Below are 24470 nucleotides of genomic sequence, written 5' to 3'. Positions count from 1 at the left end.
GTCGGAACACTTTAAATCGCACTTATCTACAGTTACGTCTCGATGGTCCGCTGAGTATGATTCGAGATCAGCTTCTCCGGCCGATCGTGCCGAGAACACACCAGAGCCATCTAGGCCTACTGCGGCGCTTGTCCGTCAGAGACCGACGTCTTCTTCGGTGTGGCTAATCAATAGCACGGACGGGGATGAATACTTAGACGATGTCTCCAGTCTTCCAGCCCGTCCTACAAATCCAGCAGTACCGAGTAGTCACTCATCCGGATCGAGACAGAGCAGTGTTCGCAGTACAAAGCGGCCAGGTACTAGTTCGAGTTTTACCTTCAATGTGCTGCCTACTTGGGCCAAAATGTATTATGGTCAACCGGCGGGCTCTGCACTTTCTTCGGTGGAGGGTAGTCGTCCATCCTCAGCACGTCCGACAACACCCAACTCCAACCCCATCCATCGTTTAACCACCGCTGCTACTCGCCCGAGGACCCGTACCAACGAAACGGGACAAAGCATACGATGGATGAGCAAACCTGACCCACGTGACCCCCGGAGCCATTGGGTGAAGGCCCTGAGGTTGCAGAGAGACCCGGACACTTTCGCCATCAATTGCGACACAGCTGGTCTCCGCATTTGTACCCCGATAGACGTAATGTTCGCCCCAGGGGGAGTACATGGGGGGCTCCGTCTATGGATTCCCGAACAGAGCCTTTTCTCGGACGCAGAAACATTCAAGTATGGTCCTTTTGCTTGGGATTCATATTCCCACTTGGTACGTACCTATTTGTACCCGAACTTGGGAAACGCAGCTTTAGTGCTTACCTGTTATTGCTCCAGCCTGGCTCATAGCAGCCTTTCTTCCTTTGCCCCCTAAGCCGGAAATGATCTTACAGGAAGACACTGAACCTGGACGTGAAAAGACACTCCAGATGCGAGTGCTTGACCTTGAACGGAAGCGGTACGAAAACGCTAGATGGTGGAGGAATCTTAATCGATGGATGATACCTCTGGGACTGGTGATCATTACAATCGTTGTAGGTATTCTTTCGTGTGTGCCAATAACTCTTGCTAATAGTCGTTGCAGATCACATTGGCTGTTGTGGGAACGAAGGTGGGCTTCTAGTGTCTATCAACGCTCTGCAACCTGTCTTTCGGCCTTGTCCGCGGGTCATCCTGGTTGCTATTTTTTTTCTCTTTTTCTCCTTTCCTAACCTTTTCTTTCCTTTTTGACCTTTTTTGACTGGATCGGACTGCGATCTTCATTATTGCTTCCTGGGAGTCGGTTTCTTCAACTCTACCTTACCTCTCGATGCCTCATTTCCGCCTTTGATACCCTCGCCGCTTCCTTAACCTTTCTACTTCGCTTTGGCTGCTTGCACTTACCTGGTTACACTACTCGACACGACTGCACGACGTGATGCGCATAATGCTTCTTTATTATTTGCTTTCGACCTTAATTCTATAAGTTGTTTGTGCTCTCTTTCGGACGACTTCCCAGATATCAGTAGGTTGAAGGGAAGCCCATGTTTGGAGCACGCAGCGCTGGATTAATTGGGATTTTACGACAGATTATGGATATATGTACTGTTTGTTATATAAACATTTGTATATTCCCTTCTTCCATGTATTTATCTATACATGCCTTTATTATGAATTCGAGACCAGAAAATTTACACATCAAACCAACCATGTGTACAAGTATACGCGGAGACATGCGCAACCTTCCTTTCACCACTATTAATAGGTAGTTGCAGTCGGAATATGCTGTATATGGATTTATATGCAGACATGTCCATGTTTCAACATTGCTCCAAAGTGAGTCAGAAATGGCGATAGCGCCAAAAATGTAAGATTAAGATCTCGTCTAAAAAACGCCATGAAGGGGTAGGGTGTTCGGAAGTGGTGTCCAAAACGAATGAACACTCACCGCAAACGAACCGCATGATTAACGAATTGTTTTGCCTGAACGATAGCAAGTCTACGTAATCGTAAACTCATCTTGTGACGACTGAATCTTCAACTGCTCGCTGGACATGACACGAGGACTTTACCCAGCTGATTATAATCAATTACAGTGAGAATGGCATTGCGAATTAATGCCTCCGGCCTAATTTATCTTCCACAGCAGCCTTCAGTTCATCGCCTGTAGGCATATTGGCTAAGCTGCCTCGTCTCTGCCTGGACTCAATTTCGGCTCTGATCTCTTGAACTGCATCATCCAATTCCTGGATTGCATCGTTTGGTAGACCCAAAGTTGGTTGTCGTATGTTCTCCGAGCTAACCGCCCGGGGGACGTGGGGTTTATTGCGTGCTTTCAGCTTTTTGAGAAGTATTCCTTTGGCGGGACTGACGAAGAAAGTAAGGGATGCGATATTACCAACAATGCCATAGAAATAGACGCTCCTCCAGACCTTGATCGAATCACCGAAAGATAGGAAGATGAAAGGCATGACGGCAAAGGACAAGGTGAGCTGGGTCACAATATAGCTGGCAATATCATAATATTTTTTGTAGGCAGTGGGCCGGCTGCCATCAGGGGTGAGGAAAAATGGCCGAACATAGCGACGGAAATCTGTGGAAACTGATCAGAATGAAACTAATGCAATGCAGGTATGTGAGACGTACTCTTAGCTACGGTTTGGATAAATGATCCCAAAACAAAGGTCAGATAATATCCAGGGTAGAATCCGTGCCAGAATGCACTGGTGACAAACGTAGCGAGACTGGCCCGGAAGCCAGGTTTCTTCCCCTTAGGAGTGACGCGTAAATAAACATAGTTTCGCAACCAATGGTTTGTGTTTTTGTTCCAGCTCCCCAAATAGGCGTGAGAATTTTGAGCAGTTTCGAGGCTCCATGGATCAACATTCTCTAACCGGTTCCAAAACACTTTCCCCGACTTAGGATCGAAGCCATTGTATCCCATGCCAGATAAAACACAGGCACCTTCTGTGAGGTACCACACCCCGTAATACTTCAATCGGGCCGTAAAGCCGAGCATGTGTAGGATCCATACCCGTCGAAGGAAGGAATACTGCATGAATGTCTGACCGAGGACCAACTCTTGGTTGTAGAACGACCCGAGCTGCAGGAATGCAAGAATCCACCCTAGCCCAGCGAACGCCTTTTTGGCGGCAGGCGTTCCACTTCGAGGGATCTTACGCTTCTTTCGAGTCGGAGGGGCCTTCGAAGGGTCCGTCCCCGGAGGCACGTCAAAGAGTGTGGTGTCGATCCACCGGCGATAGTCGACATACTCGAAAGACGGGCCAGCGAAAAGTGACGGAAAGAACAGCACATATCCTAGGTAGTCTAGAATACTGGGAAAATCTTTGATCGCGGCGTACTTTTGAGGGTCTGAAAGCTGTTCCTGGGACAAACGGCCGTCATGAACATTCCAGCAAAACGATGAAAGCTTCATGACGAGCACCATCTGGGCTCCGGTGATATCAGTTGCATGCGCGTCATCTATGACTTGTCGATAGATGTGACTGATCGACATATGGCCCATCAAAAAAATGAATCCAATCCATGGCATCAACGACCCATCAATATAATAGGCAATCGCATAGATACCGGCCGCACTGTAGGCTAGCGTCCGGAGACCGTCCCAGAGGTCAAACAGGCCAACAAGATAGAATAGTGAAACAGCGACTATGAATGCATTCTTCTTCCAAGGTTGTGCGTCTGGGATTCTTTTCAATAGCGCGGCCAGAGGGTAGGAGAGTAGGAATGACGCAATAAGCTTCACTAATGCGATAGAGGGGACAGTTTAGCGACGCGGACGAGGAATGAAGCCATTGGGAGACCTTACGTTCATCAACGGAAGCCCCTGTGATATTGGCAGGATACTCAAAAACTAGAAGATAAGCAGCATGTTAGTACTGTTCAATACTGAACTTACAGGACGTTAACTGGAACAGCTCACCGAGATCTACGTATGGTAGCATCGTGCAGCACGAGGAAGAGAAGCAGAAAAAAAAGGGAGGGAGGAGGAACAGGGAGAAAAGCTCTAGATAGGGTTTAGACGAGTATGGACGACATTGAGTAGACCCGATATTGAGAAGTTGTTGGGTAAGGGAAAAGGTTCATGAAAATGCCATATGGTCAAGGAACATGAACAGAAATCACATGCCATGATCATAGGCGGAGAACGAATACTCCAAACGTGTTTGGCGGGCCGCTTCATTATGAGATCCACACCTCCCCAACAACAACAACTACAACTTCAGTTTTCACGCTTCCTCCGTACCTCATGTATTGTTTCTTATCGGAGATATTGAAGATTCATCCGTGACTAGCTTACTTTCAGCGCACTTGTCCCCGGTTGTGATCCTCTAACGCCTCCTCGGGGCGGTTTACCCTCACCATGGACGTCGTCGCGGCGGTTTCGGGGTATATCTCCAAGATGGTCACGGCGGGGGATCCCTCGACATCGGGCTCCTCAACGTCGGCCAAGATGAAGATCCTGCTTTTGGATAGTGAGACAGTGGGATTCCCCTTCGAGGTTACTTGCTTATCAAGAGGCTGCGGTCTAATTTGCCATGGATAGGTCACCATTGTGTCGACAGCCATCACCCAATCCGCCCTGCTGAATCACGAAGTGTACCTGATCGATCGGTTAGATAATGCGGCTCGAGAGAAGATGCGGCATCTGCGCTGCCTCTGCTTCGTGCGCCCATCCCCCAGCTCCATCCAATTCTTGATCGACGAACTTCGTGAACCCAAGTACGGCGAATATTACGTCTATCTCAGCAACATCATTCGCAAGTCGTCGCTCGAGCGCCTCGCCGAGGCAGACAGTCATGAAGTGGTGCGTGCGGTGCAGGAACACTTTGCGGACTTCATCGTGATCAATCCGGATCTGTGTTCCTTAAACCTCGGCTTTCCTCAACAACGGTTGTGGAGTCACTCTCCAGACCTGTGGAATGCAGATGCACTGCAGAGAGCCACGGAGGGTATAATCTCTATTCTGTTAGCTTTGAAGAAGAACCCATTGATACGCTACGAGAAAAACAGTCTGCTGGCCAAAAAGCTGGCTACTGAAGTTCGGTATCAGTTGACTCAGGAAGAGCAATTGTTCAATTTTCGCAAGACCGACACGCCGCCAATTCTTTTAGTTCTAGACCGACGCGATGATCCTATTACACCTTTATTGACCCAGTGGACGTACCAAGCGATGGTTCATGAATTGATGGGCATTCACAACGGAAGGGTTGACCTTCGAGACGTACCGGAAATCCGACCGGAGCTTCGAGAAATTGTCCTCTCGCAAGATCAAGATCCTTTCTTTAAGAAAAATATGTATCAAAACTTTGGCGATTTGGGTCAGAATATCAAAGAATACGTCGAACAGTATCAGGTGAAAACTAAGAACACAATGAATATCGAGTCGATTGCGGATATGAAGCGGTTCGTGGAGGATTATCCAGAGTTTCGCAAGCTTTCTGGAAACGTCAGTAAACATGTTACTCTGGTCGGGGAGCTCAGCCGGCGAGTCGGCGAGGAGGATCTCCTCGATGTCAGCGAATTGGAACAAAGCTTGGCTTGCAACGAAAACCATGCTAGTGACCTCAAGGTATGTAGAGACTTGACCGAACTAGGGATGGTTGTAGACTTGATGCTGACTGGTTGCGTAGAATCTACAGCGGATAATACAACTCCCATCTGTGCCGGCCGAAAATAAGATACGTCTAGTGGCACTATACGCCATTCGATACGAAAAACAACCGAATAATGCACTACCGATCCTGCTTGATTTACTGGTCACCGCGGGAAATGTACCGTCGTATAAAGTGAACACCATTCCAAAACTACTCGCCTACCACCATTCTCTTCAGGCTCCTCCAGTTGCTGGAGGTTTCTCTGACCTGTTCGAATCGACTTCCTTTTTCTCTGGTGCTCGAGATCGTTTCAAAGGGCTGAAAGGTGTTGAGAATGTCTACACCCAACACTCACCGCGCCTAGAGGCCACTCTTCAAAATCTGATCAAGGGCCGGTTAAAGGAGCTACAGTATCCTTTTCTCGAAAGTGGAGGTCACATCCGGGATAAACCCCAGGATATAATCATTTTTATGGTGGGTGGCGCGACCTATGAAGAAGCCAAGATGGTGGCTCAGGTGAATGCCAGCTCGCCTGGAGTACGAGTGGTTCTTGCTGGTACAAGCATACACAACAGCACGAGTTTCTTGGAGGAAGTTGATGACGCTGTGAGCGGCTGGCCAGATCCCGCTCCCTCTAGTGCCGCTGGACGGCTGCGGAGGGAGATTGCGCATTAAGATACTATACGATCCTGTTATTGCCTAATTGCCTGGTATCGGCGTTTGTATGCGGGGCATTCTGTTTGAATTTAGGTAGCATTTGCCTGCTTGAGGGATGGAGAGATTTCATGAATTGTTTCAAAACATCTTAGTGTAACGATATTCCACAAGAACATTGTCCACCTTGAGCTGTGTATACATGTATAGATTCACGACTGAGGTTTTTAAATGCTGTAGACCTGAAACGGTGATTTATATGCCGAGACCCCGGATTTGCCCAATGCGGAGAAGAATGGAAACAAACTATTCTTCAAACAACGCGCCGAACCGCAACGGACCCCTTCTTCTTTTATTCTCTTTCCCTCCCTCTTGCATCCTCTTGATGGAGTTTCACAATTCCTCCCCCAAACCCTTAAATGCATCATCACCGTCTGCAACCGGTGTACGAGAACCTAAGCTCCATCTCCCCACCACCACTGACCCTCCGGGACCGCAGAACCCGCCGAAACCACTCGTATGGCTGGTATGACCCACGAGCTACTTCGAGGAGTGTCTGTCTCAAATCTCGACAACCCTGGCAGCTAACATACCTGGTCTTATCCTAGATCTTTGGTGCGACAGGCCATATGGGCCGCTCCCTTGTCAAGACCGCATTGTCCCGCGATGACCTTGTCGCAGCTGTGGGGCGTACATTCGAGAACAGTCCGGAGTGCATGAAGAAGCTCGAAGAAGAGCACGATAACTGCCTGGGACTTCTGTGCGATGTCCGTGCTAGAGAGACCGTCAAACGAGTCATCGATCGCACAATCGAGCGCTTTGGCCGTATTGACATCATTGCTAACTGCGCCGGGTACGGTGTGATCGGGGCCTGCGAGGATCAAGACGAATATGACATCCGCGACCAATTCGAGACAAATTTCATGGGGACGCTGAACATGATTCAGCTATCCCTGCCGCATTTCCGTGAGAGGAGATCCGGTCGGTACCTAATCTTCAGCTCAACATCAGGCGCCTTAGGCGTTCCCGGATTAGGGCCGTACTGCGCATCAAAATACGCCGTCGAAGGATTGATGGAAAGTATGCTGTACGAAGTGGACAATTTTAACATTAAGACCACCCTCGTGGAGCCTGGACACATGCGCCGTGATGATATCGGCGATCTTGTGTCCGATACTGCGATGCTGGCTAGTCAGAATGACCACGACCTCGCGTCGCCCCTCCCCCTTTACGGTCATTTTTTGTCAAGCCACCGAGCGAACCGTACAACACGCCCACTGCGCCGGCGGCGCATGCAAAACGCATGCTAATGTGGCTGGGCGATAAGCAACCTGCCAGCGCCGTGAAAGCTGCCTATCTCGTTTGGGAGTTGGGTCATTGCTCCTATCCGCCTCTCCGACTTATTCTTGGCACATATGCTGTGGAAAGTATTCGGGATAGACTAAAATGTATCATTGAAGAAATCGAGGATTGGAAATACCTAAGCTTTCCCCATGGTGACCAGCACCCTTCACCCACCAAGGATAAAATGCTTACAAACGCACGAGAAAACGAAGCGGGAGATACGACGACGTGATGAGAGTGCTTTGGTAAGGTCTAAACTTGTGCTAGTAGCTAGCTCTGCTGCTTCACAAGGAAGCCCCCCTGGTTCTTACGAGTTATTATCTCAATATCTCACCTGATCGCAGCCGATGTGATGCTCAGTCGTTCAATAGGCGTGCTAGCTGTATTCCGCGTAACGTTTGACCACGGTTGTGATCCTAATACAGAAACACTGTGCCAATTTAGTCGCGACATGTTGCAGCGTAATGCAGAGACGAGCTTCCTCTCAGCTGTCAAGGCCAGCTAGTTGTAACATCTCAAACCTGTTGAGATCTTATAACCGCAGGCCTCCGAGCAAGTGGTTGACTTTGGTGAATCTAGCGCACATTAAGTTTGACCTACTGTCTCAAATATTGTGCAGACAGCAACATTTAGTAATATAGTCTATCAATATAGGCGAAACAAGGGAGCTACACAATTGCATGAACAAGCCTACAATCCCGTCCTCGCAGACCACTCGTAAGCCAGGTAATTTGATATTTATACATAATCTATAGTTCAACTAGTAAGACACTTCTCACTAACCAGCGATAGTGATCTCCAGCAAACCGCGTCCCAACCGGCAATCGTCAGCTGATGTCGCCAAGTTTATTTGCTGGATACAAGATCGTCAAGCGATTCTATTCATCTCAGCAATTAACCATGAGCATTCATAACACAGGCTTCTTTAGCATGCCATATATGTCTTTTCTTGGCCACATCTATACCAAACGTATCCTTGATAGGCCCCTCGTCATCGTGGAAAGACGCTTGAGCCTGGGGATGGGTATCCGATTCCGTGCCGGGCGAAGGTCTCACGAAGCGCAATTCCTCTACAGACGCGCCGAATTCGTACTCTCCCCGGCAAAGGATGGTTACACCGACGGTAGCAGTTGTGCTCTCCCCGCTATGTAACAGAGGTAGCACTTGCTGTAGCATACCGGTCCATGCGAGACGCTTTGACAAATCAAGGGCAACACTGTTGGGCTGATGACGAAGGCTTGGCTGGAGTCGGAGAAGAGGATGGATAGGCCTTGAGGATCGGTTGGAGATAGTGACGTTGAGACTAAGCATCTCGTCAATCTGGACCCTGTACTTTGACCGTCCGATCTGCACAACACTGTCGCCGTTGGGGCTAACTATATCAGAAGATGAGGAACTCAGGGCAAATCTTATATCAACGTCTTCGAGTCGGAAGGCGTCCACCATCCGCGCACTGAAGCGTAGGTTTCTCAGGTCAACCATTCCTTTCCGCCCCGCAGGACTCTCTTTCCAGAATCCGGATACTCTTTTGAGGAGCTCTTCTCGGTACCAGAATGCCTCACGTGATGCGGCTTCGGCGTCGAATGAAAGTTTATGGGCGCTTACAACGAACTGTCTCTTCATGCCAGTGTTTAGAACTGGGATCGAAGCATGGGGGTTATCTAGATAGACACGAGGAAGAACGAGGACAAAACGCGACGTTTGCCCTGGTTGAAGTTCTCCAGAAACGACATAGCGGCCATCTATCAACTCAGCTTCCTCTATCGACCGCTCAGACGGTTCGACAGGTTGTGAATTAGCTTGCAGTGACACTGTTAGGGGATTCGGCCAAGCGTTACGAAGATCAAGTAGCAGAAGGCAGTGATCAGAACCATATGTGCCTTGCCCAAGATGAGATAGCACAGGTGAAAACACATCGCTACTTGGCGAACATGGAGAAACATCCGTATTTTCCTTTGCGGTATACTCGGATTCCGCACCAGCCTCCCGACAGTTCCACCAGGCGAAGTCGCCACTAAAAGGTAATATATCACAACGAGCAATTTCTATGCTCGCATTGACAGTAACGGTGAGCGGGACAAATAGTTGCCGGGTATAGAACACATCAGGTAGTTCGCTGTGAGACTGTCCAATACACGAATAATCGATCTGTACGGTCGTATCTTGCAAGCCGGGCTTCCCAGTGACGTCCACAGTGAATATAGCACACTCACCAGGAGGTATTGAATGGTCACCTGGATTTTTGCCCTCACGCCGCCACCGCAAAGCGGGCTTCGACAGCTTGAGTTCAAGTTCGTACACTTCCACTGGCAGCAGATCTCTGTTGCTCAGAGCATTCTGGATTTGCCGCGTAGTAGAGTCCTGGAAAGTAAACAGTATAAAATCCAGAGGGCACGATGACGTGTTGCGCAATGTGATTTTGAAAGAACCAACTTCACCTTCCAGAACCATGAACGCGGACTGCAACAGGGAAAGCGACTCGATCAGGAGGGACGGCTGGCGGCCTATAACCTTGATCTCACAAGATGATGTATCTGGGCCTTTCTTTGGAAGCTGCTTGCCGTCCCTCGAAGTGGTTGAACCCCAGGAAAGTGGCCGTTCTATCGAAGGCTGTTTAGCTGCTAAACCAGTTCGCTTAAATTTCCTTTCGGCTTCAGGTCTCCATAAATCCTTGAAAATGGGAAACCTCCGTTCTCTGCAGTGCCGGACTTTGACGAAACACCCTGTTATATTCACCACCCCTTCTTCTTGTGCTAATCCGAAAACCGTGACGTCTTGCAAGCTTAGGGGCCGAAGCACGATCCATTCTGCAGTAGCATCGAGAGGTACACCTTCGTAGTCAAGACGGAGCTTTTCGATCTCTACTTCAAACTCATAAGGATTTTGGAGGGTAAGTTGAAAAGCGGCATGTTCACCAGCCACCATGAGTAACTCTGCTGTCTTGTTGCTGGGCTTGTGAAAAGGATTATATAAGAATGGATCTTTTGATGATTTTTCACGGTCAGCTGTGACAACATCGAGCTCTGATTTAGATCGACGGACAGGGCTTCTGGAATCCGGAAGGGCCAGCAACTGGACACCCCGTACTAAGAAATCATCCCAGTACTCCGCTTCCAGTCCGGATGCACCCAGCTTATTTGCGGCCCCCACTGTTCGCTTAATGTTGTTTAACAATCGGATCTGTTCGTCTTGTGGCAGACATGGAGGGGTGTGTAATGTTTCAGCAAGCATAAGGTCACCCCTGATGGTCTGAAGTAACTCGACCGTGAAGCGAAGGACGCCACCAAAATCAGGAAGTGCTTCACATGAATTGATACAGGCCTTAAGGACATCAATCTTGAGGTTCAAGTCACCGTACCCATCGAGAACTGCGTGCCGAAACGATCGTTCAACAATAGCAACAACCGAATCATACTCAGGGAAGGACTCTGTACCATTTTCATTTGTGGAGCGTCTCTTTTGCCACTCGCAAAAGGATGAAGGCTGAACGCCATATATTTCCCCTATTGTAGCGAGGAGGGAGCGCATGCTCTCTTCCATGTTCCCAGGTCCAACGTCCAGAGCATTGATATCAAAAGCTGTGTCACTAAGGGACGCTAGACCGGCAGCAGGATGAATTCCCACTTCTGCTGCACCTATCTTGCGGGCTTGAACCAGCGTTGGGACGAGTATTGACAGAAGTTCTCTCAGGATAAAGGCTTTCTTTCGTGGTAGGCCAAGCGTATCGAAGACAGAGACAACACCGATCATGATGGGTATTGCATCCGTCGGAGGCAGATCTGACCCCGGAGATAACGGCAGTGCACGGAGGAGGAAGTTTGCGATCTCGGACTTTCGGAGGATGACCAGGCCACGAGGGCGCTCCGGTCGGTGAAGAGGTTGTAGAGGTTCACCCATAACAACATGTTTTAGGGCTATGTCATCTAATGCACCATCACGGATGCGGGCAGCTACCAACAGCCTACCTAAACGAATCACTGTTTCTGAGAAGATGAGCTGAGGCAAGGGCGCATTGGCTATATTAGCGGCACGATTGTAGAGATTGAGTATATTGTTCGAAAGGTCTGGTAAAAGGTTTGATAGATTCTGAAGCGAGATGATCCGGTTCCCAGGTGTGGATTGCCCTGGGGCTGATTCGAAATTATATGATGATTTTGAAGACTTATCGGCAACAGGGTAACAAATGGGAGGAATCTATCGATCGAAGCTTTAGTAACAGTAGCGTTCAATTGAGTGTGGAGAAAGAGAGAGAGAGAGAGAGACGCACCTGAAAATCCATGCCTGCCCACGCAAACATTAGCAAGCAGAGTAGGATTGATTCAAGTGCTTTAGCATGCCAGACATAATCACTGCACGCTCTAGCGTTGGATGCAGCTTCAACGAGTTCCTTCAAGGCATCCGGCCACCTTCCGGCCTGAAGAAAGAGAGTTCCAATAACAACGCCTGCACGACCCTTGATCCGATTCTTAGTACGATCGGTAGCGCTCATACTGCTCACAGACATCCGGTCACGGCTATGCTCTTTGGAACTCGGCAAGGAGTTGGGCTTTCCAACAGAGTTGGAGCGGGTGGATAGTTGAATAGACCGGGTTATCTCATCAAAAGTCGTTGGAGTTTCATGGTCACTTGGGATGGGCGAGCCTTGGCTGGAACTGAGAGGTGTTTCAGGCGTACCACCGTTGGGGTTAGATGGCAGCTGCGCAGGCATGGTCATCCGGTGAAACAATCTGTCGGTGGGACGTGGGCGTATATCTGGGCCCCGATGTGGACCCCAGGATGAGGCCTTTGGGGATTCGATTGAAGGTATGCTCTGCATAGTCCTCGCAAACCCGTCTAGCTCGGAAAGAAGCAGAGAGGTGATATCACACAACACAGTCTTCATTGTAGTAGCTTTAGAGGCTTCAGGCCGAGGAATCCATAAGATATCATCTGGACCGTTTAAAAGCTTGTTCACCTCTTCATGATCGAATATTAGGAGTTGATGTACCAAGGCTTTCGGGTTCTTCTCCCTGAGTAATTCTAGTTCCTGTCGAAGTTGATCCAGTCCAGCCGGAGTGGGAGATGCTTCATTTTTGGCCTTAACCGTTGATTCTTCACTATTCTGTTCATTGCCTCCATCTAGTTCGAGCCCATCGGCTACGGCAATAACAACCAAGGGTTCTCGATGAACTTCAAAAGGGAACAACTCTAAATGCGACGTTGGAGGCACAGAGAAAGTAAGATCGTAGAGAATTATCCCTGTAGGAAACGCCAATGGGGAGAACATATCTATGAAGAGAATCAGTCAGTTACTGTAATAGTCTCCATGTGAGTAGAATACAACAGCTACATCAAAAACAGAACAGCAGTGCCTACTTCGATTGGGCCGCGCATCAGGGCTAATGTCCCCAAGACGGACAACATTTTCGGCCTGTAATCTTGCAGCGAAGCTCAAGAATCTTGACCGTTTAATCTTTCCAACGGGGAGGAGCAACGCCCTAAGGCGCGCAGGCGCAATGGGGGAAAGAGGGTCGACGCCCATAATGTCATTTGAAAGGATGCGGAGCGGAGGCAGTCGGCGGGATGCTCTGGACTGCTTCCAAACGACAAGTCGAACTTTCGGAAGTCATACGATAAGAAAGCGAATAGTATTGAAAAGAAAGAAGATAACCCGGGGGGCAAAAAAGGAGGTTATAACCGGGAATCAGAATTAGAGAACATGAAACAGTGTACAATCCAAAAGTGACCTTTTGGCCACGCTTGACCGAGAGGGACGATCGCCGCACTTCAGATGGAATTAAACAACAATAGCGGAGTCGATAACAGCGTATTGGGTGTTTCTCATCTGCCGTACCCCGTTCCTGTAAACTACAGGGGTATACACGCTTATGTTATCCAGGGCCCCAGGCACCCACTTCCCTGTCTGATAAGACTGATAAATACCTTTTAACTCCGCAGTCTCTCCGACTATGACTTTCGCCATTCTGACGGTTCATAGAACCGCTTCCCTCCTACTTCATTACCTGTCATTTCATCATTATTGCCTATTAACCGACCATACGGTTGTGTCTTCTTCATATTTGTAGACCGTCTGGATGACTTCTTGGAGATCTGTTTTGTTGTTCACATTTCATTGTTATCAACAATCGTAACCTATGCCTGTTTGAGCTGTTCCTTTGTTGAGCAACTCTTCCTCCTTTCACCTTCCCAACCATATGCAGTGACGTCCATGAAGGGTTTCTGGTATGGTACGACCTTGATTGCATAATGACGCAGAATATAGATTTCAACGCGCTAAGAGCGCGTACTATGGGATCGGGCAATGACGAGGAGGCTGTGACGGTTGATACACGGGGCCTGATCTCAAAAGTACTTGCGCGATACTCAGGGAAATGGTACGTGTTGCTGGTTCTTGACTAGTGGGTTTATAGGACAGTTACTGATCCATAAACAGGACAGTCTTGCGAGAAATGATTCAGAATGCGGCTGATGCTAATGCTACAAAAGTGACCATAAAGTTCGAGACCTTACCCTCTACAGTGGTCCCTTTACCTTCGCATGCCGATAACACCACATTGATAAAGCATACTATCTCTCATCATACTCTCAGGCGACTCTTGATATCGAACAACGGTTCTCCTTTCAGTGAGAAGGATTGGGCAAGATTAAAGCGAATCGCGGATGGTAATCCCGATGAAACAAAAATTGGAGCTTTTGGAGTCGGTTTTTACAGCGTTTTTGATGACTGTGAAGAGCCGTTTGTGTCGTCTGGGAAAGAGGCCATGGCCTTTTACTGGAAAGGGAATGCTCTCTATACTCGTCGATTGCAACTAAATGACGCCGCAAATCCTGAAACGACATTTGTGTTAGATTACCGCAATGATGCTTCTCCTGTTCCGTCTTTAATGGAGTTATGTCAATTCCTGTCTAGCAGTCTTACCTTCGTTAGCCTTGAGAGTATAGAGTTATGGCTAGACGACTGGAACCTACTGCGGCTGACGAAGAAGGCCGCCCCAAGCATCGATCTCTCAATCCCCAGAGACATCGAAACTAAGACATCTCAAGGTCTGATGAAAATAGTTAACGTGTCCCGTGAAGTCGTTCAGGTTGATGCTACGTGGATGCGGGCTGTTGAATGGAATCCGCACGCGAACCTATTTCGCGAGGGACTTAGAGATACGGCAGGATCTTTACGCACCTTTTTCTCTAGGCTCACTGGCCAGGGTGGGTCAGAGAAACCGGCGAAGACTGAGAGCAACCCTAATATCAACGACACAGAAGACATGACTAAGTCTTCTACGGCGTCGGTCTTTCTACACATCAATACTGCGAGCATTCAATGCTCTATAAGTCAATCCCTAAGCAGCGAACTTGAACGCGCCACGCGCAAGCCTCCGCCGAAGAAATCTACATTAGCTGTATTAACGCCTTCCTATGATACCACTTTGGCGTCCGGGGCGTCTGGGTTGCAGTCAGACATTCTTTCATCGATTCTCCCATCTAAAGCCGGTAGAGTCTTCATTGGCTTTCCCACTCATCAAACGACGGGTCTCAATGCCCACATATCTGCGCCGTCCGTTATTCCGACAGTCGAGCGGGAGAGCATTGATCTCAACACACGATACATCAGCAAATGGAACCTTGAGATGCTCAGAGCAGCAGGCATTGTTTGCCGAGTGGCCTGGTCTGCAGAGATGACCTCTATCAAGTCTAAGATACAACCAACGAAGTCATCGAAAATCCGAAAGGATGACATAGTTAGCGTACTTCCCGAAGCCATTCATACAGCGAATCAGTTCGTATTCCGTGAATCAACTCCCTCATCGGTCCTTGGTCAGACTATTGAAGATGCATTCTGGACGTGTAACAAGAATGCCTCTATTGAGGTTTTATCAACGTGTGGAATTATCCAAAGCCACCAGGCACGCATTGCTCCTAAAGATCTCAGTTTCATGGATTCCATTCCAGTTCTGCCAGATGACTTTGTATTAAATGCGAAGGACTTTGTCAGGAAGCTGACGGATTTTGGGCTTGTCACTGATATCACAGTGTCTGACATTAAACGTGAATTGGAAGCTAGCACGCTACAGTCTACTCAAGTCCCTGAATTCCTCTCTTGGCTAAGCCGAAGGGCTGTTTCAGGACAACTTGACTCTCTATCTGTCCAGAGTCTTTTAAACGTCGCAGTGGCAAATGATGAAGATAGCAGCGGTACTGTATGCAGGTTACTTGTCTTCGCAGACATAACCAACTATCTTAATCCTCAGCGGATACCAGTGGAACTGCCTTTGCCATCTTCCGTGATGCCTTTCAAGTACACCAAATCTCTAGGTAAGCAGGAACTAGAGTCTCTCGGCTGGACTGAACTGCAAATCGTCCCTTGGATTCACTGGATAGTGAGCAATGCCGGGAACCGGAGCGTTCTACCAATTGAACAAGACATTACACAGTCTTCGTCCTTCTCTGCTCAGGTTTTACCTGTTATCTCGAAGCAATGGGATGTTCTGAGCCAGCCGTCGAAACAGAGTGTGATCAACCTGTTGCAACCGCACACAGTCATGCCAACCAAGCTGGGTATGAAGCGGCCCGTAGAAACCTACTTTTCCTCAGTACGACTGTTCGATGACCTCCCCGTTATCAGAGGCCTTAATAGTGTCAAAGAAAAATTTCTGGCTGCTCTTGGCGTCCGTAAGACCGTTGATCTTGGGGTCATTTTTGAACGCCTGTTAAGTACAACAGAATCTTCAGATGGGGGCAGCATTAGCCAGAGAAAGTGGAGCCATGTCGATTTGATACGCTATCTTGCCTCCGTTCGTGATGACATACCCGCTAGCGATATCAAGAGGCTGAAGGACACCAGTATCTGTACTGCGGAGGTGACCGAAATCACCCATGATCCTACAAAAGACCGCCGCAAACGTTATAAGATATATGAGCTTTTCGAGCCACACGACCCACTCAGAGCTCTTGGACTTCCTGTGATTGAGTGGCCGGGCAAGTACCAGCCCAGCAGCAACGAGGGTAAATTTCTCTCCACGCTAGGCCTGAGGAGCTTCCCATCCCCATTCGAACTAATAAAAATTATGGCAAAGGCAGCGGCAGCCAAAGACTGGACTCTTCATGGGAAAGCTATGTCTTACTATATTGCCGAGTATCATAATAACGGTTACGCCGCGTTCAACTGCGAAGAAGTCACTGTTCCTTTTCTACCTATCGAAGGATCCGATAGTCTTAGCATTCCAAGTCAGTGCTTCACTGATAAATCTGCTACTTTATTTGGCTTTGAAATCTTACGGGATACCCTTCACCCTCATGCTCCCAAATTCGGAGTCAAACAGCATCCGCCACTAACTGAATGCCTGAATTGTCTACTTCGGCAGCCACCCTCTACTAAGCGGGACGCACGGGTGACTTTCAAATATTTAGCTGGGAGAGTATCGGAGCTTAAGCCGCGAGATATTGATCGAGTTAGCAACGCACAAATAGTGCCAGTCTCAGTAAATGCTACCCCCAACCATGAATCGAGTATACGCCGTGTAGCACCAAAGCTATGCTATCTTGGAGAGGGTGAAGATTACAGGGAGATCTTCGACTTTGTTGACTTTGGGCAAGAGGCCAACTTTTTTCTCATGGCAGTGGGTTCTAAGAGGGAACCGACTAAGATAGAAATTGCGTACATGTTGGTGAAAGAGCCGGCCAGGATATCCTCGACATTTCAAAGTGCAGACAAGTATCTCAAGTTACTGAGAACGCTTGCCGAAAATATCTCTGTGCTCAAGAAAGACCGGGGACTCCTTAACGAAATGAGATGCTCTGCATTCCTTTTAGCGAGTAGAGATATATCCTCTCTGACTCACGGGAATTCGGGAAAAGGCGGTCTTGGCTCTGAAGAAGATGATGACGAACAGAGCATAAAGGAGTGGACTTTGACTGCAGCGAAGGACACGGTGGTGGTGGATGATTTCCAGAGTTTCAATCTGTTCAAGGAACATATTCTCGCCGCGCCTCAGGAGGAAACACTAGAGAACTTTTATCTTGCTCTGGGTGCTGTACCGCTGAAAACCCTTGTTGAAGAACGTGCTCACTGGGGAGCAGTTGCCTCAGATCAACTGCCTGCAGCAAAATTACAGAAGTTGATTCATGAGCGCTCAAGACTCTTCCTCCACGATCAACCCGCTGAAACTATACAACACGACGTGAGGTGGCTGGAAAAGAACCTTCGAGTCCAAGTCGTCCATTCGATATCCCTCACCCGCTCCCTTAAAGGTCGTCGAGTTTCACATACCCAGAAGCGAAGTGCCATCATTACTCGGCAATCAACGTCCTGGGTCTTGTGGATCTCCCCAGGCAAATATGATCTTTATGAGATAAGTCAAGCTCTCGTTCACCTGATCCTTGTCCGGCCGAAGCTTCACTCGACTCTCACATTGGAAATGCTCCTCAAAACTGATCTGTTGGAGCTTAAGGCCCGTGGCTACAACGTTGAGCGCATTCTTAAGCAAAAGGCTCACGAGGCAAGGATGGCAGAGGATAGGCGTCAGAAGCAGTTGGAGGAGGAGCGACAACGGCTCCAGGAGAGGGAAGCTGCATGGGCGCAGGAACGGGCTCAAGCCCAGGTGGAAACAGAAGACAAACGACAACCTTTGATGCCTGGGGATTTCCCTGACTCGCCATCGCCATCCGGCAAGGATATCGGCCCCAGTTCACAGGGAGAAGCATTAGAGCAAAGCCAAGACCGGCGCCACGGGGTCTTTTCGCCAATTTAACCAAACGTTTTGGACTCGACAATGGTCGACCAACATGGAACCCCCTTGTTGGGGATTCATCCCAGCCATCCGCAGAGTCTTCAAATAACACCACCCCTCCTCCCCCATATTCGGCCGAAGACCCACAAAAATCTCGTACAGAACAGCCTGTGACCGTCAGCTCCCCGCATAGGCTTCAATCAGAGCTTCTTTCCGCAATCCAGGCTTGTCGACCTCATGGATCATCAGGCGTATACAGTCGCCCAGAAACGAACCAAGTCACTGAGTCTAAATCCTATTGTGATGAGAGACCCAGTCACGATCTAGAATTTGTGGCAACCCTTCCTTGCGGTATTCATGTACTCTTCGTGAAGACACTTGCAGATCGGTCCAACTTTCTTGCCAAGAACAGCGCCGGAATTAACATATTTGCTTCAATGCTCATTGATTGCGCTAGTGTCTTCTCCCTGCGTGCCGATATTCTCAGTGTCTTTTATGACCCAGGCGGAAAGACCATAGCGTTCAACCGGGCCGGTAGCATCTTCTGTAATTATTTCTACTTCCAGCAACTACATGAGAAAGAGCTGCTCCAAAGTCCGGCTGCCGACAGGAGCGAGGCGCTGGTATATTGGTGGGTGATACTTTGTCATGAACTAGCACATAACTTAGTGGGAGACCATAGCTCCGCCCATAGCTTCTACAGGTATGAAGAGCACCCTATACGATTATAGAGTTACCCCTGCTAATACCCTCTCCAGTGAAGGCTTCGTGGCTCAGTACTTCCCCAAAATCGCGACCAAGCTTGCCACCGCCAATATGCAAACGTCAGCGCTGAACTCATAGCTTCTTCGAAGCTGATCGGCTGGAGCTGCTGAAACATTTCCGACGATACATGACGGTGTCCTACCTAGTACAAGGCATGTTTTGTCTTTGATTCTCACGACAGGTATGCTTGCCAGACAAGCTCAAGCATTGATCATCAACCGATAATGTATAGATGAATAGCTGAAATACAAAACGATTTATTAAATTTTCATGGAAAGCACTTGCTCAGAGGTCTCTAAAGCCGTCATGGTCTGACAGGGAATATGAGCAGAAGAAGCTAGCTCGTGTGTGAAAGGGTGGGTAAACTAGGGCTTGGCTTTGCGTGGTGGAAGACCCATTTTATCCCGTTCTCCGTACGGGCACCCGATTTAGGTTTTCCGGTGTTTGCCGCTCCGTCCCTAGGTTTTATCTTATTTTTTAGGTAAATGTGATCAGATCAGGTCTGGCAAACCAAGTCTCTCAAAAACTTTAGACTCAACCAACTTCTTTCTCTTTCTTACCCTTCCTTTTCTTGCTTCCAAGGCTGTTGAATTATCATCAGATCTGTTTGTCAAAGATCTACTGACATTTTACACTATCTTGTTCGCTTGTGAGTCATGAATGTGGTGGTACACTGAAGAACTAAAGGACTCTTGGAGTATCGCCACTTTGGGTTTCTATATTCATTCCACTATGAACTTCTGTTGACCTCTAGTGCTCGAGTCACATCTCATACATTGTGCTTGTTGCTAGTCATTATCCACTCTTGTTTGACCCATATCTTGTATTCTCGTTGTCTTGGTCTTTACTCCCTGTTTTCTTTGTGAGGTTATAGAAGCTACAGTTCATCCATACGGTATGGCGCCTTTACTAGGCAGTTGGACCGCACCGTCTGCCGGTGGGCCCTCTAAAGCTCACCTCCATACGTCTCCCCAGAAGAACATTCTTTATGTTGATGCATATGATTCCTTTTCTTACAATGTGGTTGCTATGCTTGAAGAGGTTCTGGGTGTCAAGGTCACGGTGATAATGATTGACTCCGAGTGGCCAGGAGGGAACAAGACCGAGTTTCTGCAATGTTTCGAAGCTGTCGTCCTTGGGCCTGGGCCTGGAGATCCAAATGTTCCAGAAGATATCGGAATCATGAGGGATATCTGGGTTCTGAGTGACGCTGATTTGCTGCCTGTTTTTGGAATATGCCTTGGTTTTCAAAGTTTGTGTCTTCACCACAGCATTGCTATAGAGCGTTTACCATACCCACTTCATGGCCAGGTATATCGCATATCAACGGCCGAAAAGGACGTATTCGAGAACCTGCAAGATGTGGAGGTTACTCTCTATCATTCTCTATATGCAAAGTTGGACGATTCGCTTGAGGCAGCCTTGACCGAGTACAGTGGCGAGCAGATCAAGGCCAATGCCGACTTAGATCTTCTGGCTTGGCTGCCCATTGAACAAGATAACGTTTCTGGAAGGACTATCATTCCAATGGCGGTGCGCCATAGTGAAAAGCCGTTTTGGGGTGTTCAATTTCACCCAGAATCATGCAAGTCGGATCGTGCTGTGTGCAGTGAGCTACTAAAAAAGTGGTGGGAGTTGACCTTGGACTACAACAAGAAGCATGGGCGCGGCGGTTGTGGTAATTTGCCGGAGGACATTATCAGACGCCAAAGCGATGTGGCCTCACTTCCAGAGATAGCGTTGACCATGTTAAACTGGTGTGCGTCAACCTCAAGATCTTCAGCTTTCCGTTCACTCACTACCAGCAAGCTAAATGCTGAGTTTATATGTGAACATTTAAACGCGCCTGGGTCCCCAACAGTGTTATTTCAGTCCAACGGCAGGTATAGTATCATATCAGTTCCGGGCCCTACGAGCTGGAGATTAGAATACTATGCCCAGGCCGAGACTCTCCTAGTGGAAAGACTGCAGGCACATTCCAATGAGTACACAGACTGCAGTGTCAAGAAGTCTTTGTCGGTGCATGACTTGTGGGAGACGCTCAGATATCTCATGGACATGAAAAAGGTCGAGTCTGGAGATGATTCTGTGCCCTTTTGGGGAGGTTTTCTGGGCTATTTCTCGTATGAGATGGGACTCGCATGTCTTGCCCGGCCAAAGACTCACAGCGATGACCCCCATGGATCGTTGCCCCCTCAAAACTGTGCTGCCGCTCCTGATCCAGCAGATGTGAGTTTGCTGTGGTCCGAAAGAAGCGTCATCGTCGACAACGAAACAGGACGCATCACCATACAGTCAACGCGAAACGCTGATAATGTGTCGAATGGATGGCTTGATGAAACGTTGCAATATATAACAGAGCTTTCCCGTGCAGGCGTGCTTGAGAATGAGGACGTGAGCTTTGATACGGGTTATTTGGACACCGTTCTAAGGCAATGCGTGATACATTTCCCGGACGAGCAAACATACAAGAGGCAACTCGAAGCTTGTAAAGCTGAGCTTGAAGCTGGCGAATCATACGAATTGTGTCTTACTTGTGAAACATCAATTACCTTACCGTCGCCTAGCAAGGACAGCGAACGTATTGCTTTCCCTTGGGAGCTATACAAACGTCTTAGGAAGTACAATCCTGCAGCTTTCAGTGCGTACGCAAGATTGGGCACCGTCAAGGTTGTCAGTAGCAGCCCGGAATGTTTTCTCAATTGGGATCGCTCTTTCACGTTGGAAATGAAGCCAATGAAAGGCACCGTCCGAAAATCGGCCAGCATGACTATGAAGAAGGCCAAGGAGATACTAGGTTCAACAAAGGAAATGGCGGAGAATTTGATGATCGCCGATTTGATTCGCCATGACCTTTACGGTATCTGTGGTTCTGGCGGTGTGCATGTTGAGAAGCTCCTTGAGGTAGAGGACCACGGACGTGTCTACCAAATGATCACGCATGTGAAAGGAGATGTCGATCCGGGTCGTCCAGGTTTTGCCGTCCGAAACGTACCCCATCTACGTTCGTCAAACATGTCTGCGTACGGGCTTACAGCCCTACAGAGGTGTCTGCCTCCGGGCTCGATGACTGGCGCGCCTAAGGAGCGTTCATGCATGCATCTCAGCTTGATCGAAGCTCGGAAACGTGGGATTTATTCCGGTGTTATGGGCTTCCTCGACCTTGGGGGCGGAGGTAGTTTCTCAGTCCTTATACGAACGGCGTTCAGCTGTTCTGATGACAAGGACAATGAGCAGACATGGAGGATTGGGGCTGGAGGTGCTGTGACCATTCTAAGCACTGCTGACGGTGAATGGAACGAGATGCTGACCAAGCTTACCACTGTCTGTGGTGTCTTCGCGCCGTCCGATCTACAGGGTTCAGGCAAGGTGTAAAATGGCATGACCACTTTCCTCCTCCCTTGTTGTTCTTGTTCTTCTTCTTCTTCTTCTTCCTTCTCTTTATTTATTTTACCTTGATTCTTGCCGAAGCTACATCTTCAGGTACATATTCAACAACACTTATATTCAACAGTTGCGGGTTTAGATCATAGGGATCGGATTCAACATTGAGCGTTGGGGTTCAGAGGCGTTTAGCTATTCACAAGGTTTTTACTATATAGCATCTTTGGTAGATTTCATCAGTCCAAAAAAAAAAAAAAAAAAAATACCCTGCTTCTTGCTTGCTTGGTTTATACTAGGGTTACGCATGAGCCTGCCAACTTAGCGCGGATAGAACCCCTGTTGAATACACAGTGCAAACAAGTCAAACATAGCTTTTAATCTCCGCGGAGGGTAATACATCATAGCCTCCATTGCACTTAGATATACACTTTCTGGCCCTGAGGTGTACACTCTACCATTTGCGCTCCTGGCTGTTGTTGTGTAGGTTGGGATCTCTCTTACAGCTGTCAACAATCGCGATTGACTTCATGGCGAGTGCCCAAGATGGCTCAATGGAGGAGATCCTCTGGCGGTCGCCCGCGCACGTCCAAATGATGGGAGGTTTTCTCCATTCCAACAATAGTGAGCAGACTTCCCTTTCCGACCTTTTTATATTTTTCCTTTTCACCTTTAATGCACTCTCTAATCAATGGATAGTCTTATTTTACTTCGCCGAATCTCCATTCTTCGATGCTACGTCTAACAATGCCTCTCTTGCCATCCAAGCCAACTACAATGAAACACTTCGCCATTTTGTTGAGACTCGGGAGGCCTTCGAAGGCCGCCTGAAGACCATGCAGGGGTTAGAGTTTGTGGTTGCTTATGACCCTTTGCAGGCTGCTGCACAAAGCGAGACCAGTTTCGCACATGAACCATCTAATACCTGGGTGATCCGGAAACAGACGAGACGGAAGCGAGCCGGGCAAGATGATGAAGTGGTAGTTCTATCTACTTACTTCGTAGTGGGAGATTGCATTTACATGGCCCCGTCTGTTGCAAGTGTCGTGGGGAATAGACTTGTACGCAAAAATAAAGTCCTCTGTATATGATCCAGCGACTGACATTCCACGTCACAATAGCTTTCTGCGGTTACATCACTCACGAGTCTCTTAAAGACTGCATCGTCACTGCCTAGTTTCACACCGTCACATGGACACACGTACATGCCGCCCGTACCCAAACCGACGGATAGCAGTCAGCCCGGGACTCAATCTCAGCAAAGCAAGGAGAACACTCCAATGCCCGACGCGGACTCCACGAAAGCTCTCTTGGTTGGGCCACAAACCGCCAATGCTGGGGCAGTTTTGCAGGACACGAGGACTTTCGCGGAATCGTTCAGTCTTCTTGCACGATATGGCGAAGAGTTTATGGATGAAAATCCCCTGGTCGGAGAGCCGGGATCATTTATCCTATCCAAATCTGGCGATACAGATCGAGGGGCTGTTTCCAAACAACCACCGAATGTTAGCGCCCAGGGAGCATCCTTGGAACGCCTCAAGTCAAGGTCGACACGCCTGGCAAAACATCCGAGAAAGGAGCCACTCCGTCGGCCTTCGATGATAACAAGGTGCGAAAGAAGAAGGCCAAGATTGGGAGTTGAAAGAACCAGCCCGAAAATTCATGATACCCTTGTTTTGATAACCTTAGGAACATGGTAATGTACATTCCATGGATCCGTCTACAGTACACTACTGATGTAAGGATTGTAAGTAGAGTAGGTATCAACCCGTAGCTAGGGCGCGGTTTTCCCAAATCTAGTAAGTGAGCCAAATTTAAGATCCGCCTGCCTGGGTCGATGGCATACAGAATTGTGGTGGAAGAGAGCGCGACCAGCCAACGTTTCAATGGTTCCGATGTAGAGATGTAACATAAAATGATGAACTTCACCTGTGGTGACTCATTGAACGCCATGAATCCTCTGTCTTAGCTCCCTTACATACTCCAGAGTCCTTATTCTTCCTTGAAATACTGTACC

The 24470-nt window shown here is 48.4% G+C and overlaps 7 protein-coding genes across 7 annotated transcripts; 5 read left to right on the top strand and 2 right to left on the bottom strand.

The window, feature by feature from the left end:
- Positions 1-346: 346 nt before the first annotated feature.
- Positions 347-1111, top strand: ANOM_010769 (putative serine-rich protein; the record flags this gene model as incomplete). Its single annotated transcript, XM_015556025.1, has 3 exons — positions 347-760; positions 882-1022; positions 1073-1111. The coding sequence occupies 3 exons, from the start codon at positions 347-349 to the stop codon at positions 1109-1111; spliced, it is 594 nt and encodes a 197-aa protein (XP_015402252.1).
- A 970-nt stretch (positions 1112-2081) lies between these two features.
- ANOM_010768 (lysophospholipid acyltransferase) lies at positions 2082-3932 on the bottom strand (the record flags this gene model as incomplete). Its single annotated transcript, XM_015556024.1, has 4 exons — positions 2082-2560; positions 2614-3732; positions 3797-3841; positions 3911-3932. 4 exons carry the CDS (start codon positions 3930-3932, stop codon positions 2082-2084), a joined length of 1665 nt encoding a protein of 554 aa, XP_015402253.1.
- Positions 3933-4351: 419 nt separating this feature from the next.
- ANOM_010767 (Sec1 family protein) lies at positions 4352-6260 on the top strand (the record flags this gene model as incomplete). Its single annotated transcript, XM_015556023.1, has 3 exons — positions 4352-4489; positions 4535-5560; positions 5622-6260. The coding sequence occupies 3 exons, from the start codon at positions 4352-4354 to the stop codon at positions 6258-6260; spliced, it is 1803 nt and encodes a 600-aa protein (XP_015402254.1).
- Positions 6261-6624: 364 nt separating this feature from the next.
- On the top strand, positions 6625-7549 carry ANOM_010766 (SDR family oxidoreductase; the record flags this gene model as incomplete). Its single annotated transcript, XM_015556022.1, has 2 exons — positions 6625-6765; positions 6848-7549. 2 exons carry the CDS (start codon positions 6625-6627, stop codon positions 7547-7549), a joined length of 843 nt encoding a protein of 280 aa, XP_015402255.1.
- A 928-nt stretch (positions 7550-8477) lies between these two features.
- ANOM_010765 (TRAPPII-specific subunit TRS120) lies at positions 8478-13104 on the bottom strand (the record flags this gene model as incomplete). The annotated part of the gene is made up of 3 exons (XM_015556021.1): positions 8478-11777; positions 11851-12851; positions 12939-13104. 3 exons carry the CDS (start codon positions 13102-13104, stop codon positions 8478-8480), a joined length of 4467 nt encoding a protein of 1488 aa, XP_015402256.1.
- Positions 13105-13829: 725 nt separating this feature from the next.
- On the top strand, positions 13830-19307 carry ANOM_010764 (histidine kinase-like ATPase domain-containing protein; the record flags this gene model as incomplete). The annotated part of the gene is made up of 4 exons (XM_015556020.1): positions 13830-13957; positions 14017-18310; positions 18394-19010; positions 19066-19307. The coding sequence occupies 4 exons, from the start codon at positions 13830-13832 to the stop codon at positions 19148-19150; spliced, it is 5124 nt and encodes a 1707-aa protein (XP_015402257.1). The 3' UTR covers positions 19151-19307.
- A 662-nt stretch (positions 19308-19969) lies between these two features.
- Positions 19970-24153, top strand: pabA (aminodeoxychorismate synthase pabA; the record flags this gene model as incomplete). The annotated part of the gene is made up of 4 exons (XM_015556019.1): positions 19970-22441; positions 22960-23077; positions 23153-23514; positions 23575-24153. The coding sequence occupies 4 exons, from the start codon at positions 19970-19972 to the stop codon at positions 24151-24153; spliced, it is 3531 nt and encodes a 1176-aa protein (XP_015402258.1).
- Positions 24154-24470: the final 317 nt, after the last annotated feature.

The sequence above is a fragment of the Aspergillus nomiae genome, assembly GCF_001204775.2.
Source record: "Aspergillus nomiae NRRL 13137 chromosome Unknown contig00462, whole genome shotgun sequence".
In the NCBI taxonomy this organism is placed as follows: Eukaryota; Fungi; Ascomycota; class Eurotiomycetes; order Eurotiales; family Aspergillaceae; genus Aspergillus; species Aspergillus nomiae.
This window is presented reverse-complemented; position numbering and strand designations above follow the sequence as displayed.